The 17782-nt window shown below is 39.0% G+C and overlaps 1 protein-coding gene across 1 annotated transcript in view; it reads left to right on the top strand.

Annotated features, from left to right (window-relative positions):
* The window catches only part of LOC311284773 (uncharacterized protein), a 32421-nt gene extending 14842 nt beyond the window's left edge, over positions 1–17579 (top strand). Inside the window, 39 exon segments of the mRNA XM_084399985.1 lie at positions 6015–6229; positions 6324–6467; positions 6551–6707; positions 6811–6838; positions 7011–7122; positions 7267–7359; positions 7473–7536; positions 7630–7728; positions 7810–7913; positions 7995–8133; positions 8285–8403; positions 8498–8647; positions 8732–8902; positions 8994–9317; positions 9319–9450; positions 9541–9628; positions 9719–9836; positions 9903–10026; positions 10132–10268; positions 10375–10630; positions 11404–11646; positions 11752–11928; positions 12021–12166; positions 12251–12341; positions 12425–12814; positions 12890–13016; positions 13219–13337; positions 13549–13745; positions 13832–14015; positions 14111–14276; positions 14368–14492; positions 14597–14905; positions 15026–15229; positions 16297–16422; positions 16511–16681; positions 16793–16897; positions 16987–17082; positions 17199–17330; positions 17460–17579. Of these exon segments, the coding sequence (XP_084256111.1) occupies positions 6015–6229; positions 6324–6467; positions 6551–6707; positions 6811–6838; positions 7011–7122; positions 7267–7359; positions 7473–7536; positions 7630–7728; positions 7810–7913; positions 7995–8133; positions 8285–8403; positions 8498–8647; positions 8732–8902; positions 8994–9317; positions 9319–9450; positions 9541–9628; positions 9719–9836; positions 9903–10026; positions 10132–10268; positions 10375–10630; positions 11404–11646; positions 11752–11928; positions 12021–12166; positions 12251–12341; positions 12425–12814; positions 12890–13016; positions 13219–13337; positions 13549–13745; positions 13832–14015; positions 14111–14276; positions 14368–14492; positions 14597–14905; positions 15026–15229; positions 16297–16422; positions 16511–16681; positions 16793–16897; positions 16987–17082; positions 17199–17330; positions 17460–17474 (5897 nt within the window). The 3' untranslated portion in view covers positions 17475–17579.
* The last annotated feature ends 203 nt before the right edge of the window (positions 17580–17782 follow it).

Genomic DNA, 17782 nt, shown 5'->3' with positions numbered 1-17782 from the left:
TTTAAAGATATCTATCAATGTAAGCAAATATCATTTGGGAATTACCTGTTTTTCGAATATCTGGGTATTGTGTTAAAAGGTGCTACACGCATTTTACAGGCCTCCAAAATACTCTCCAATCTTTGCTGAGGATTTTACAGAACTGTTATCAACAATTACCTCAGAGTTTGACTGTTTTGCCATTGCTGGAGATTTAAACATTCACATAGATAATGCAGAAACCAATATGGCAAAAGAAATCAAAAGTGTTTTAAAAACTTTTGATCTGACTCAGCATGTACATGGACCCACACACAATCGTGGACACACTCTAGATTTACTTATCAGTAAGGGTCTAAACATTTCACTGATTGTTATTAAGGATGTAGCACTGTCCGATCATTTCTGTATTTTCTTTGATATATTGATCTCTCCTGCCATTGAAGCTAGATCAGTGTCTGTCAAGAAGAGATGCTTAAATGAGAATACAAGTGTACTATTTATGAAGGCTATATCTTTAACACCAAGCATATCTGCTGACTCTGTTGATTTTCTCCTTGATTCTTTTAACTCAAAAGTTAAAATTGTAATTGATGATATTGCTCCTGTGAAAGTCAGGAAGAAGAGTGGCAGACAAAAAGCACCTCGGAGAAACTCAACAGCAGTGCAAAATATGAGAAGACAATGCAGAAAAGCAGAGCACATGTGGCGGAAGACAAAACTTGTAGTCCATTATAACATCTACAAAGACAGCAGCATCCATGCTTTCAATATGGAACTAGGCAAAGCTAGACAGACTTTCTTCTCAAATATTATAAACAGCAATTTAAACAACACACGCACTCTTTTTGCTACAGTAGAGAGACTGACAAACCCCCCAAGCCAGATTCCCAGTGAAATGCTCTCAAAAAACAAGTGCAGTGAGTTTGCTTCTTTCTTCTCTGAGAAAATCAATAATATCAGAAAGGTGATCAGCACATCCTTGAGTTGCGCTGGGGTCAGACAGATCAGACCACCTGAGAATGTAGTTACTATGTCTGATTTCAAAGAAATTGATGGCAACATTTTGGGAAGAAAAGCCGTACAGCACCTTAAAACATCAACCTGCGCTCTTGACACACTTCCCACATCCTTTTTCAAAAGTGTGTTAAACAGTTTAGAAGCAGATCTTCTCAAAGTGGTAAATGCCTCACTTCTCTCTGGGAGTTTTCCAAACTCCCTTAAAACTGCAGTTGTCAAGCCCCTCCTGAAAAAGAGGAATCTGGATAAGACCATATTAAGCAACTATAGACCGATCTTAAATCTTCCTTTCATAGGCAAGATCATTGAAAAAGTTGTCTTCAATCAGCTGAACAAATTCTTATGCTCGAATGGATACTTTGACAATTTTCAACCTGGTTTCCGACCGCACCACAGCACAGAGACAGCGCTCATAAAGATAATAAACGATATTCGGTAAATACTGAAATTGCCTAAATATCAGTGCTGGTACTACTCGACCTCAGTGCTGCACTTGACACTGTCAATCAAAACATACTTCTTGACAGGCTGGAAAACTGGGTGGGGCTTTCTGGGATAGTCCTAAAATGGTTCAGGTCATACTTAGGAGGGAGAGGTTATTATGTGAGTATAGAAGACCATAAGTCTGAGTGGACATCCATGACATGCGGAGTCCCTCAAGGATCAATTCTTGCGCCACTCCTGTTCAACCTGTATATGCTCCCAATGAGCCAAATAATGAAAAAGAACCAAATTGCTTACCACAGCTATGCAGACGACACTCAGATCTACTTAGCCCTATCGCCTAACGATTTCAGCCCCATTGACTCCCTGTGCCAATGCACTGATGAAGTCAACAGTTGGATGTGCCAAAACTTTCTTCAGTTAAACAAAGACAAAACTGAAGTCATTGCGTTTGGAAACAAAGATGAAGTTCTCAAGGTGAACGCATACCTTAACCACTCTAGGGGTCAAACAACGAAAAATCACTAGAGTCAGACCTTAGTTTCAGTAGTCATAAAAATATTGCAAGAATTAGATGCTTTTTTTCCAGACAAGACTTAGAGAAACTTGTGCATGCTTTCATCACCAGCAGGGTGGATTATTGTAATGGACTCCTCACTGGCCTTCCCAAAAAGACCATAAGACAGTTGCAGCTCATACAGAACGCTGCCGCCAGGATTCTGAGCAGAACCAGAAAATATGAACATATCACACCAGTCCTCAGGTCTTTACACTGGCTCCCAGTTAGGTTTAGGATTGATTTTAAAGTATTATTACTGGTATATAAATCATTCAATGGCCTAGGACCTCAATACATTGCAGATATGCTCACTGAATATAAACCCATCAGATCACTCAGATCATTAGGATCACATCAGCTAGAAATACCAAGGGTTCACTCTAAGCATGGCGAGTCCGCTTTTAGCTATTATGCCAGCCGCAGCTGGAACCAGCTTCCAGAGGAGATCAGATGTGCTCCTACAGTAGTCACACTCAAATCCAGACTCAAAACACATCTGTTTAGCTGTGCATTTACTGAATGAGCACTGTGCCATTGTGCGTCCGACTGTTTACTGTACTGTATTTTATTTTTCTAAAATGTTTTAATTATTCTGATTTCTTTTTATTACTTTAATTTCTTCTATGTAAAGCACTTTGAATTGCCACTGTGTATGAAATGTGCTATATAAATAAACTTACCTTGCCTTGCCTTGCCTTAACGAAATTAACACTGCAGCTTAGCAATGAAAAAGTACATGCAGCACCTTGGGAAGAAAAACACCTTGGCAAGAATTGTAAAATTGTAAAATTAAAAAATGTCTGAGAAAGCCAACTGTAGCTGCACAGTAAAAGGGAGAGAAGCTTAAAAGGCTGCTGGATCAACGATGGACTGGACACCTTGAGACGGTGTCCGTGGTGCTGAAATCGCACGACACGCTTGTGGATTATCTGAATGAAATCACAACCACAAGAAAAGGTGCTGATGTAAAAATGTAACCTGTTGGACTTCACAAGGCCATCACAGAACCGACTTTCAAATTTCTTGCCTGTGTGATATACAAAGTTTTGGGCCTGATGGATCCACCGAATAGGATGCAGCAAGCTGAACAAACGGATATATTGGCGGCAATTCGGCTCATTGGCAGCGCTTCTTGCATTGAAAGTCTATGATCAGATGCAGAGTTTGCGAAACTGTGGGCTAAAAGTAGGTGCAGATGATGCGGTTCCTGCCCCTCCGAAATGGCTGCGACAGCCCAGTAAGACTCTGCAAGACTACATTGTGGATGAAAGGGTTGGTCAGCGTGAAGTGAACATTGAACAGGAGTGCAAGTGGCAGTTTTTTAGCATTATTGACTCCGTTTTGGGAGAAATGTCCGTGCGTTTCAGCGAATGTAATAGCAACTACATGGAAGCTTTGGATGCACTGGACCCTGTGAGAACTTTTTGAATGCGGGGAAAGTGCAACTACAACTGGATTTAACGAACACCAAAATGGTGGAGTCTCAGTTCACCGTTGCACGTCAGTGTTGGCAAACACTGTGCACAGGCCAGGATGAGAAAGTGACTTTGTTCAAACTTCTTTCAAATAACTCCAGCGTTTTCCAAGCCATGCCAGTGGTGCTGACTGCCTTAAAACACGCACTAACATTTGGGGCCTCGACTGCTATGTGCGAGAACTCTCTCAGTGCTGAAGAATGTATTTTCTGAGCGCAGACGCAGCATGTTGCATAGACGAAAAGCACATTTGATCCAGCTGGCATTTGAAAATGACCTAAGTAGAAAATTGAGAGACGAATTGAAAGAGTTACTGCTGAGGAGGTTTCACTCATCGAAGAGAAGATTGCAGCTCTACTGAGGCTAAAGGTACGATTCAATATTTTGCTTGTGATTTAAAATGTTTGATAATTAGTCGCAGTTGTCAGCCTTATATTGTCTTTGTAGCGGTTCAGGTTGTTTTAATCGTAATATTCCGTTAAACGGGTCGCAATGAGCTGAGCATGTGGGTTAAGCAGGCATACATTGATTTTGGTGGTGTTGTCGTGCTGTGGTAACGTGATTGTGTAGGCCTTATATACACTGCATATCTGGTGATTGCCCCCTCTCGGTATTTCAGACGCCCTCTCATCAGCGCTTGGCTGGCGCCAGATCTGCACGCATGTCTTTTTTTTTTTTTTTTTTTTTTTTTGTATGTGATATAATCACTGTCTGTCTGCCTGTTCATGTTATTATCCTGATTGTATATTTGTTACTGTCAATATTATGTAAAGCTCTGGGCCCCTTGTACTCATTCCCAACTTTCCCCCTACAAGCAATGCCTCCGGCTGTGATGCTGGAAATGTAAGATTGAATAGATGAATTCAGTGTTTTTAATCAAATACAAGTGAGTCTTTAAAACCTTAAAATGAGCAATGATTTAAAAAAAAATCCTTTAGGTCCTTTTATTCATACACGACAATATCTTTGGTATTTGAGGTTAGATGTTCTTTACTGTTGTGATGACTAATTGCAACAATACTTTGTCATTTGTTCCATGTTAACTTAAAATTCATGTTAAAGTATAAACTTTGAATGAGTCCAAATTATTGTACTTCTAATTAAGTTTAAAGATGTCTAACATTAAAATATGGAAACATTGCAATAAACAGAAATAAAAATGGAAACACAGCAGTGTTCACGATAAAGCAAATGGAAAAATCACTGAATCTTTCCCCTCATTGAGCAATATAGTCTACCCATCAAAAACATATAAATAGACACTAGACTCATACACTGGGAGGGAGCTTTTATGGTATTTTTTATGAGACAGCTTGGATGGCGATCTTCCATGCAGTCAATCACTTATATGGCCATTTCTGTTATACGTGCTTGACTTATAAAATATTAGATATCAAATGTGTCTTTATATGTTTGTTTGAATATTATTCCAATTTAATCTGCAACTGAAAATAATTCCTCACAAATTAAAATCAATAGATTTCTTTTTTCTTGTCAATCAATTAAAAATGAAATATTTATGAAGTATAAATGTAAAAAGATATTTAAAAATATGTAAATTAAAAATATATATATGATTATGACTATGACTATCATGTAATTTATTTAAATTACAGACACATTATCAAACTATTGCATTGTCAAATGTATGTGATACCTATAACTGATGTGTAAAATGATGTCATATCTGTTGATGACTGAGAATAGGTGTAGCTTCTTACCATAAATTAGGTCTCTAAAGCTTATCCATTTATAGCCTCTGCTTAGTGTGCAAATTGACCTCAATATAAGTTTTGAGGAGAGCACAGCCAGTCTCATAGGAGCCTAGAGGAGTTCCTGCTTGTGGTAAGAAGCTGAAATACTTTGCATTTGATGTTGTTATTAGTATGAGATTATACTAAGTGAATTGATATGACAGAAAAAGTCTTTAAAAAGATATTATTACCATATATGCCTAAATGTAGTTTTTTTTTAACTGAATTCCTTTACAGGGTGTTAAAATTTCATCTGGTCTTCAAAAGGAGGAAGGTAGGTGGTAGCAACACACTGCATTACTGCATTAAAAAGACGTGGTTGAATATTACCATGTTTTCAGATGCATGTAGACTCTAGTTTATCGTAGATGTGCTGTTTTTTTTTATTGATAAATTACTTTTTTTTAAGATTTTAAGTGGGACTCTTTTTATAAATATGGACACTGTGGTATACAACTCATATAACATGTGGTACATAACTGAAACAAAAAAACAAGTGTTGAAAAAGTTTAGTTTCATTTGTTAATGCAGTTTTTATGTATTATAATGTATCAACAAAATGCATATTGTGACAGATGATTTAATTAGAAACGCCATAAATTAAGGACTATTGTGTTCACACTTTTTACATTTGAATAGGCCTTTTCACTTTAATATTCTATAAAGACCTTAACCACATGAGACCCTCTATGAATACTGTTTGTGGACAGTATGTTTGATTATCAGTACTTATTTGATTGATTCAATAAGCATGTCAATGTTTCTTATCCAAATTTTAGTAAGCTGCCACCATGAGTACGGACGCTGAGATGGCCGTTTATGGCAAGGCTGCCATTTACCTTCGTAAGCCTGAGAGGGAGAGAATTGAGGCTCAGAGCAAACCGTTTGATGCCAAGACTGCCTGCTATGTGGCTGATGCCAAAGAGTTGTACCTCAAGGGAACAATCAAGAGCAAAGACGGTGGCAAAGCCACAGTTGTTTTGCTTGACACTCAGGAGGCAAGTTTTAATTTCTACTTAATGTAGATGCTCATTAAATTACTTATTACATTGTTTTCTTTTATATCTAATATCTAATTGATCAAATTTAAAGGAGAGAACAGTAAAGGAAGATGACGTCTACCCAATGAATCCTCCCAAGTATGACAAGATTGAGGACATGGCCATGATGACCCATCTCAATGAAGCCTCTGTGCTGTATAACCTCAAAGAGCGTTATGCTGCATGGATGATCTACGTAAGTTCTGAAACAACAAACAAAAGCATTTAAGTTCATTGGTCTGTGTTGTTGCAATCTGACCATGTCTCTGCTCATTTCAGACCTACTCTGGACTCTTCTGCGCAACTGTGAACCCCTACAAGTGGCTCCCAGTGTATGATGCAGAAGTGGTGTCTGCCTACAGAGGCAAAAAGCGTATGGAGGCCCCACCCCACATCTTCTCTGTCTCTGACAACGCATATCAGTTCATGCTGACTGGTAAGACATTATGGAATTGAATTCTATAGAATTCATTAAGGTGAATTTGATGATGTTAATATAAGAAATATTTATCGGATATTTTACACATTACAATCAACAGATAGAGAAAACCAGTCTGTCCTGATTACGTAAGTATTTTTCATTTAATCTCAGACCATGACAAAAATGAAAGTATAATGTAAATGGCAAATCTATATGGAGATATTTACAAAACAGAATTTAAGAATGAACTTCTGAATATACTTTGAAAAGTCTACATGTCTTTTAAACTTCTGTTTTCTATAATCTCTCATAAACCAGTGGAGAATCTGGTGCTGGAAAGACTGTGAACACCAAACGTGTCATCCAGTACTTTGCCACAGTTGCAGTGGCAGGTGGTGAAAAGAAGAAAGAGACGTCTGGCAAAATGCAGGTATGATATATAAAACTACATACATTTTATTTTGAATGATGGTGATTTACACTCATCTCACATGATATGTGAATTTGTGAAGTGCCTATAAATAGTGTTTAGTCATTAAATAGAAAATAACTGAAAACCCTTCAAACATCACAGGGCTCTCTTGAGGACCAGATCATTGCTGCCAACCCTCTGCTTGAGGCTTATGGTAATGCCAAGACTGTGAGAAATGACAACTCCTCTCGTTTTGTAAGTAAACCACTTTTTATTTACAATAAAGTTAGTCAGTTGTGTTGGAATTTTCTATACAGAGTTTTCTATAAAGAGATTATTTATGTATTGTGCCATTTTGTTTCAAACAGGGTAAATTTATCAGAATTCACTTCGGCACCACTGGAAAACTGGCTAGTGCTGACATTGAGACATGTAGGTGGACACGATTTAATTGATCCATCCTGAACATTTGTCTTGATCTGTCACTCTTCAGATGATTGTGACTCAAGTACATTCTCTCAACAGATCTGCTGGAGAAGTCTAGAGTGACATTCCAGCTTCCAGATGAGAGAGGCTACCACATCTTCTACCAGATGATGACCAACCATAAGCCTGAGCTGCTTGGTAGGTGCACACATTTCATTCAGTGTTAAATGCCAGATAATATTGTAAGACACTGTTTCTAAAAATCTGTGTATTTTACAGAAATGACGCTAATCACCACCAACCCCTATGACTACCCTATGTGCAGTATGGGTCAGATCACAGTGGCCAGCATTGATGATAAAGAGGAGCTGGTTGCTACTGATGTGAGTCATTTGAATATTGACATACTGTATGTTTATATGGCAGAAAAGATCCTAGAGTGCATTCTTCTCTGTAATTTTCAGACTGCTATTGACATTCTGGGCTTTACTAATGAGGAGAAAATGGGAATCTACAAGTTCACTGGAGCTGTGCTTCATCATGGCAACATGAAGTTCAAGCAGAAGCAGCGTGAGGAGCAGGCTGAGCCTGATGGCACAGAGGGTGAGACTAAATTGTACTAATATGTGTCATAACATGCAGTGCTTTGAATGGAGAGATCCTTATTTCTATTTTCACAAAGAAAAGGGTGGTTTTCATTTAGTTTTCATGGCAAGAAAAGGGATGGATTTTTGTGCAACTTTTTTATTTGCAGAGGCTGACAAAGTTGCCTATCTTCTGGGTTTGAACTCTGCTGATATGCTGAAGGCTTTGTGCTACCCCAGAGTCAAGGTCGGAAATGAGTTTGTGACCAAAGGCCAGACCGTGCAACAGGTATAGTAACATTTCCAGCATGCCATGTGTTTAACCTCAAATTCTGGCTAATTATTGCAGAAGCAGAATAATATCCACTCTATTCTACTTACAGGTGTACAACTCTGTTAGCGCCTTGGCCAAATCTATCTATGAGAGGATGTTCTTGTGGATGGTCATTCGTATCAACCAGATGTTGGACACAAAACAACAAAGAAACTTCTTCATTGGTGTGCTGGATATTGCTGGCTTTGAGATCTTTGATGTAAGAATGATTCTCTTATCTCTTTTTTAATGGAACATTGAGTGATATTCAGAAGTCAGTAAATGGTTCTGTTTCTTCATCCAGTTCAACAGCATGGAGCAGCTGTGTATCAACTTCACCAATGAGAAACTGCAACAGTTTTTCAACCACCACATGTTTGTGCTGGAGCAAGAGGAGTACAAGAAGGAAGGCATTGTTTGGGAGTTCATTGACTTCGGCATGGACTTGGCTGCTTGCATTGAGCTCATTGAGAAGGTTTTTACTGGTTTATGAACTTATTCATTTCCAATTTCTATGCTTGAAATCTTAAAATTGTAATACTTAAAAAACATTCTTTTATAAACAGCCCATGGGTATCTTCTCCATCCTTGAAGAGGAGTGCATGTTCCCCAAGGCTTCAGACACTTCCTTCAAGAACAAGTTATATGATCAGCATCTTGGCAAGAGCAATGCTTTCCAGAAACCAAAGCCTGTCAAAGGCAAGGCTGAAGCCCACTTCTCCCTGGTTCACTACGCTGGAACTGTGGACTACAACATTTCTGGCTGGTTGGACAAGAACAAGGATCCACTGAATGATTCTGCTGTGCAGCTGTACCAGAAGTCTCCTGTCAAACTGCTGGCTACTCTCTACCCACCTGTTGTTGAGGGTAAAGAAAAAATCTATTTAACAAAACTTTGATTTAGCTTTGCCCTTTCTTTCTTGTTTTTGCATGTATACGTGTATTTTTATCTCAATAGAGACTGGTAAAAAAGGAGGCAAGAAGAAGGGTGGTTCCATGCAGACTGTTTCCTCCCAGTTCAGGGTATGTATAGAGATGACCTCACAGCAATATTTCTGTATTTGAAGAAAAAGAGAAATACAAAGCATGGTAACCCTTTTCTATTCTTCACAGGAGAACTTGGGCAAACTCATGACCAACTTGAGGAGCACTCACCCTCACTTTGTGCGTTGCCTGATTCCCAATGAGTCCAAGACTCCAGGTAAAGTATTAAAAAGTTTACAGATATTCTGCTACTCAATTTATATGATGAAGTTAATTTACCAAGTTAATGGTGTAAACTTTGTTATAGGTCTCATGGAGAACTTCCTGGTTATCCACCAGCTGAGGTGTAACGGTGTTCTGGAGGGTATCAGAATCTGCAGAAAGGGCTTCCCCAGCAGAATCCTCTATGGCGACTTCAAACAGAGGTATAAATGACACCACATTTACATTTCACAACAAATCATTTTGATAAATCTTCCCATCTTCCATAGATACAAGGTGCTGAATGCCAGTGTTATCCCAGAGGGACAGTTTATGGATAACAAGAAGGCCAGTGAGAAACTCCTGGGATCCATCGACGTTAATCATGACGAGTACAGATTTGGAACCACAAAGGTTCATTATTTAGCTTTACAAATTTAAAAGATTTGGTGATCATGGTCATTTAGCTTATACAGGTTAAATCAATATTTTTTGATTTACTGTTTTACATAAATTCAGGTGTTCTTCAAAGCTGGTCTTCTGGGTGTTCTTGAGGAGATGCGTGATGAGAAACTGGCTGCTCTGGTCACAATGACTCAGGCTCTCTGCCGTGGCTACGTGATGAGGAGGGAATTTGTGAAGATGATGGAAAGGAGGTGAGCATTGTCATTAGTAAAGATGACATCAACAAATCACTGTGGAAACAAATTATAATTTATATAATTATAATGATTATGGCATTTAATGATGAATTTTTCTCAGGGAGTCCATTTACACCATCCAATACAACATCCGTTCATTCATGAATGTCAAACACTGGCCATGGATGAAGGTTTACTACAAGGTTAAGCCTCTACTGAAGAGTGCCGAAACTGAGAAAGAGCTGGCAAACATGAAAGAGGACTTTGTAAAATGCAAAGAAGATCTTGCCAAGGCTGAAGCCAAAAAGAAGGAACTTGAAGAGAAGATGGTATCACTGCTGCAAGAGAAAAATGATCTACAGCTACAAGTAGCATCTGTGAGTATTTTTTGAGATGCACCAATAATACATTTCTCTGCTGATACCGATAGCTGATTATTCAGAATGATATCGGCCGATGCCAGTACTGATACCAATAATTCGATTTTTCTTAAGGAAAAAAAATCTCTCCCAAATAATGCTGCAAACAATACAGAGAACCTTCTCATTTGGTACACTACAATATTATAATTTTAAATTAACAACAGAGCTATTATATTCAACTGCTATTTATATCCAGATATAATAGGCTATTTACACTCAAATAAAAGCTGAAATGTTTGTACAACTCAGTTATAAGGTAGTTTTCATAAACACTTCATGGCGAATTTATCATCTTTCCACGGTTGAAAAACAGATTGAGTGATTATGAGTCATGATACGGATTTCAGTAAGTTGTATACTGTATCTTTCATATATATATGAAATCAGAACACCTTCTGAGATTCATGCATGTTTTTCGAGATATATTAAAGTGAAAGAATATACTTATTTTGTCTATTATTGGACGGGAGGAGCTACAAATAATGTTTGATGTAGGGAAAAAACGTAGATCTGGCAACCCTGGCTTGACCTACGGGTGATTCATAGCGTCAAATAAAGCCTACATTAACGTCACAATTTTTTTTAACTATTAAAGCGTTATTGTCTCGTTAACTTGCCCTAAATTTAACACAAGAGAGATTTTCTTCACATACAGTATGAGTTGCAGTCTGACACGTTAAAATGAGCAATGTGGTTTCCAATGATATAGCAACCTATTTTCTTAACAGGAATCTGAGAATCTCTCAGATGCTGAGGAGAGGTGTGAGGGTCTGATCAAAAGCAAAATCCAGCTTGAAGCTAAACTCAAAGAGACAACTGAGAGACTGGAGGATGAGGAAGAAATCAATGCTGAACTGACAGCCAAGAAGAGGAAACTGGAGGATGAGTGCTCTGAGCTGAAGAAAGACATTGATGACTTGGAGCTCACCTTGGCTAAAGTGGAGAAGGAGAAACATGCCACTGAGAATAAGGTTGGAGATTGAGCTGGTTTAAGATTAGATTTAATCTCTGTTTTATGTGTTGATATAGAAAATGAAGTGTAAAATATAAGCTTATTTGGAACAAAAATCACACAGGTGAAGAACTTGACAGAGGAAATGGCAGCTCAGGATGAGAGCATTGCCAAGCTTACGAAGGAGAAGAAAGCCCTCCAAGAGTCACATCAGCAGACACTGGATGATCTTCAGGCCGAGGAGGACAAAGTCAACACCCTGACCAAATCCAAGACAAAGCTTGAGCAGCAAGTTGATGATGTGAGTTGATAATGTAAACATGTTATTAATTTATCAAATTAGCTTTTTTTTTTTTTTGCTGTGAACATATTTTATTTATCATTGTCCTGTAGCTTGAGGGTTCCCTTGAACAAGAGAAGAAGCTCCGCATGGACCTGGAGAGAGCCAAGAGAAAGCTTGAAGGAGACCTGAAATTAGCCCAAGAGTCCATCATGGACCTGGAGAATGACAAGCAGCAATCAGAGGAGAAAATAAAAAAGTAATTAAAGCATAAAATCTTTGAAAACATTATTGTTAAGTTTTGTTTTTGTTTTGCAAACCACTTATTGTTGAACACCCACAGGAAAGACTTTGAAACAAGTCAGCTGCTTAGCAAGATAGAAGATGAACAATCTCTGGGTGCTCAACTCCAAAAGAAGATCAAGGAGCTTCAGGTATTTTGAGATTTTTTCAACATTACGATCAATATAATTAAATGCTGAACAATAAAAATCAAATGAACTAATTTCCACCATAGGCCCGCATTGAGGAACTGGAGGAAGAGATCGAGGCTGAGCGCGCTGCTCGTGCCAAGGTTGAGAAGCAGAGAGCTGATCTCTCCAGGGAACTTGAGGAGATCAGTGAGAGGCTTGAGGAGGCTGGAGGAGCCACTGCTGCTCAGATCGAGATGAATAAGAAGCGTGAAGCTGAATTCCAGAAGCTGCGTCGTGATCTTGAAGAGTCCACCCTCCAGCATGAAGCTACTGCTGGTGCCCTCCGCAAGAAGCAGGCAGACAGTGTGGCCGAGCTGGGAGAGCAAATCGACAACCTGCAGCGTGTCAAGCAGAAGCTTGAGAAAGAGAAGAGCGAATTCAAAATGGAGATTGACGATCTTTCCAGCAACATGGAAGCTGTTGCCAAAGGAAAAGTAGGAAATTTTATGTTTAAAGAATACATAACATGTTGAAGTTTTTCAATTATCTAATGACTTTTGTATTTGCAGGCTAATCTTGAGAAGATGTGCCGCACACTTGAGGACCAATTTAGTGAAATAAAATCCAAGAATGATGAGAATATCCGCCAGTTAAATGACCTCAGTGCTCATAGAGCAAGACTTCAGACTGAAAATGGTAACTAATGACAATCTTGAATAAATTAATAGCATTCCAACAGTAACTGAGTGTGGTGTATTAAGATTATATATAGCACTGAATTTCTGACAGTCTTATCAGAAGAAAACACACTTATTTACATTTTGCTTTCAAAGAGTTTGTTTTGATAGTAACTGATAGAGACAGCACAATCTGACACAGTGAATTTAAATCTATACAGGTGAGTTTGGCCGTCAGCTGGAGGAGAAGGAGGCTCTGGTTTCTCAGCTCACCAGAGGCAAACAAGCTTTCACTCAGCAAATCGAGGAGCTTAAGAGGCATATTGAAGAGGAGGTTAAGGTAATATAGCATAATGAAAACAAACACAGAATTTCCACTTACTACACAACAAAGCTAATATAATGCAAAAAAATGTACACAACACTATACAACAAAGCTAATGTAATACAATAAAGCTATCACATTTTGTATTGCTAATTAGTAAGTCGCTTTGGATAAAAGTGTCTGCTAAATGAATTAATGTAAATATTATGTGACTTTTGTCCTTTAGGCTAAGAACGCACTGGCCCATGCTGTGCAATCTGCCCGTCATGACTGCGACCTGCTCCGTGAGCAGTTTGAGGAAGAGCAGGAGGCAAAGGCTGAGCTGCAGCGGGGAATGTCAAAGGCCAACAGTGAGGTTGCTCAGTGGAGAACCAAATATGAAACTGATGCCATCCAGCGCACTGAGGAGCTTGAAGAGTCCAAGTATGAACATCAAAAGAAGCTATATGTGTTAATAATTTGTGCAATTGCATGCATCTTCTGACTAAATGTTACAAAAAATATAACAGAAAGAAGCTGGCTCAGCGTCTGCAAGAGGCAGAGGAACAAGTTGAGGCAGTAAACTCTAAATGTGCATCTCTGGAGAAGACCAAACAGAGACTCCAGGGTGAGGTGGAGGACCTCATGGTTGATGTGGAGAGAGCCAATGGTTTGGCTGCCAACCTTGACAAGAAGCAGAGAAACTTTGACAAGGTACAATCAATTTCTCTTTTTTAAAAGCATGGCCAGAATGGGCTTTGTTCAACATGTTACATATGAAACCTGACCCTGAAATATCTGGACCAAAGGTCCTGGCAGAATGGAAGCAGAAATATGAGGAAGGTCAGGCAGAGCTGGAAGGTGCCCAGAAAGAGGCTCGTTCACTCAGTACTGAACTGTTCAAGATGAAGAACTCCTATGAGGAGAGCCTGGATCAGCTGGAGACCCTCAAGAGAGAGAACAAGAATCTGCAGCGTAAGATTCGAGATATCCAAAGCGACTTACTGATTAGATGTAGTGATTCACAATATATTTATGTTGATAATATTTTCTTTATAACTTGTAGAGGAGATTTCAGATCTGACAGAGCAGTTAGGTGAGACTGGTAAGAGCATCCATGAACTGGAAAAGGCCAAGAAGACAGTGGAGACTGAGAAGTCAGAGATTCAGACTGCCCTGGAAGAGGCCGAAGTGAGTATCTGGAGATTAATATGTCATTCTTGCTCACACCATTTTACTGTGTTGTTAAATATTATTTTAATTCTGAAATTACATGTTGTTTTTATATTTCATAGGGCACCCTGGAGCATGAGGAGTCCAAGATTCTTCGTGTCCAGCTTGAGCTAAATCAGGTCAAAAGTGAGATTGACAGGAAGCTTGCAGAGAAGGATGAGGAGATGGAGCAGATCAAGAGGAACAGCCAGAGAGTCATTGAATCCATGCAGGGCACTCTGGACTCTGAAGTCAGGAGCAGGAATGATGCCCTGAGAATCAAGAAGAAGATGGAGGGAGACCTTAATGAGATGGAGATTCAGCTGAGCCACGCCAATCGCCAGGCTGCTGAGGCCCAGAAACAGCTCAGGAACGTTCAGGGACAACTCAAGGTATTTGACTTCTGTTCGACTTTGGGATGTAGTAATATGTTTGTATAATCTAACTTTTGTTAGGTTAAGGTCACCAGAAAGCACATTGAAAGCTTATTCTAAAGCTATTGTTATGTTCAGGATGCCCAACTGCACCTTGATGATGCCCAGAGAGGACAGGAAGACATGAAGGAGCAGGTGGCCATGGTGGAGCGCAGAAACACTCTGATGCTGTCTGAGATTGAGGAGCTGAGAGCTGCTCTGGAGCAGACAGAGAGAGGCCGCAAAGTGGCTGAACAAGAGCTGGTGGACGCCAGTGAGCGTGTTGGGCTGCTGCACTCTCAGGTAAGGGCATTTTGTTTCTTATAATTAGGGATGCATTGATCGATCAGCCGCAGATTGGTATCGGCCGATAGTCTATCGGTAGTCACTAAATTTGGCCAATTTCACAAACCGATCGCAATTTATTGACATAATACCATAAAAATGGTAAACAGTAATGTTGTAAACATGTAAACCGTATACAGATGAGGCTTTTGTGCCACGTTTTGTTTTGCAACTTCGCGAAACATCAGTAAAACATAGTAAATCACACATCTTTATTGAGAACAGGCTGTCTCAATTCAAATGAGCCCACACAACATAACATGATGCGTAGCTCTTAAGAAAATCCTTATGGAGTAACATGACATGCTGCTTGGCTAAAGCTATAGGACTTCCAGGATCTGATCGTGTCGCGATAATGACGCAGTTTTTCCATTGTCATTTGAAAGTTCAAAAAATGGAAACTGGAACTTGGGTATGGTGGGTAGAGATGATGTGGAGCGCACTTTGATTGGTTTGATCGCTCAGATTGACAGGAGATTTACTGTGTGCCATAGAATTGGAGCGCACAGCTGAAACAGCGCTGGAAGATCATCAGTCATCATTCGGGATCTTATTGCTTGTTACTTATACTATGTTATTATAAATATTTTTATGCTTTGTGGCATTTACACATGTAAGTAGTTCTTATGTTCAGTAAAACACTCAGATCACTTGTTTGGAGAGGTTTTTGGGCTTTTGATAAAAGGCTACCATGGTTCTAAATGCCATAACTTTTGATTGCTTTGAGATTTCAACACAGAATTTGGATCAGATGCAGTTGACATGATTGTGAACATGATTTTATGACATGTCATGTATACTTTCTAATAATCATCATGTCAAGCATGAAAAAGTATGCCACTTAGATGTGAAATCATTAAAAATGCTTTTTAGGGTGAAAGGAGTCAACAGAGAGCTTACATTTTATGTAAAGCCTGAATGATCAGGATCGGCTGCAAAAATACTGATCGGAGAATCCCTACTTACAATGAAGGAAATTGAGAGCATCTTTCAAAATGGTTAAACTATTGCTTTTAATTTTGTAGAACACAAGTCTCCTGAACACCAAGAAGAAGCTTGAGGCTGACCTTGTTCAGGTCCAGAGTGAAGTTGATGACACTGTACAGGAAGCCAGAAATGCAGAGGAGAAAGCCAAGAAGGCCATCACTGATGTGAGAAACAGTAGCTGCCAAATGTTTCAAAAGATGTTTCCGTACTTGAAAAATGTGGATCTAATGACTTTCTGTATTAATGCAAAAGGCTGCAATGATGGCAGAAGAGCTGAAGAAGGAGCAGGACACCAGTTCTCACCTTGAGAGGATGAAGAAGAATCTGGAGGTCACAGTGAAGGACCTGCAGCACCGTCTGGATGAGGCTGAGAGTCTGGCCATGAAAGGAGGAAAGAAACAACTCCAGAAGTTGGAGAGCAGGGTGAGAACTTTTAAGGGATCACAACAAACATTATTTTAAAATTAAAGCATTATTTCAGGTTCCCAATGACTACACTTGTACTTGTCTGAGAATTTTTATGTGCTATCAAAGGTCCGTGAGCTTGAGGCTGAAGTTGAAGCTGAGCAGAGACGTGGAGCTGATGCTGTTAAAGGTGTCCGCAAATATGAGAGGAGAGTGAAAGAGCTCTCTTATCAGGTATGACCATGTCTGACTAAATCCATCGAGTAATTCATACATGCATTTATAGTCAAATATTTAGAATAAATCTATGCAATTGTTTTTAGACTGAGGAGGACAAGAAGAACGTCAACAGACTTCAGGATCTGGTTGATAAGCTGCAGCTGAAGGTCAAAGTCTACAAGAGGCAGTCTGAGGAGGCGGTATGTATATATTTTTACACATTGATTATTAATTAATTAGTCATTTATTTACTGGTGAGATATCACTGCTGCTCCACAGCTTAGTTAACAAGCATGGTCAAAATTTTACTCTTTAGGAGGAGCAAGCCAACACTCACCTGTCCAAGTTGAGGAAGGTGCAGCATGAGCTTGAGGAGGCTGAGGAGCGTGCTGACATTTCTGAGTCTCAGGTCAACAAGCTCAGAGCCAAGAGCCGTGATGCTGGAAAGGTCAGTTGCATAATTCTCTTGCATGATGCGTTCTCGCATTTACAGAGTAGAAACATATAGTATTCAGCTTATTCTTGAAAATGTACTGATTACTTACATGACTTATGAATGTGCTTCATTTTGTTTTAGGCCAAAGAAGAGTGAAACCCCCAAACCCAAAGGGAGCCTCTACTGAAGTCATATAATATGATTGTTCTGTAGAATTACTTTTAAAATTCTTTTTGAAATAAATCTGTCCTTACCATGTGCAAACATTTGTTTTGGAGTGATCTTTAGAGGAATGTTACTCACAAATAAATAAAAAATAATGAATTGACCAAAATAATGACATTATCACTTAAGTACTGAAATATTTAAGTTATAAAGTTATAAAAGTACATAATAGCTTTGTCAGGAATAACACGATAGCTTCCGAACATTCACTTTTTTACTTAATATTGAAAGAAATATAG

This window comes from Rutilus rutilus (assembly GCF_951802725.1).
Source record: "Rutilus rutilus genome assembly, chromosome: 25".
NCBI lineage: Eukaryota > Metazoa > Chordata > Actinopteri > Cypriniformes > Leuciscidae > Rutilus > Rutilus rutilus.
Note: the sequence above shows the minus strand (reverse complement) of the source record. Positions and strands in the feature narration are given on the sequence as shown.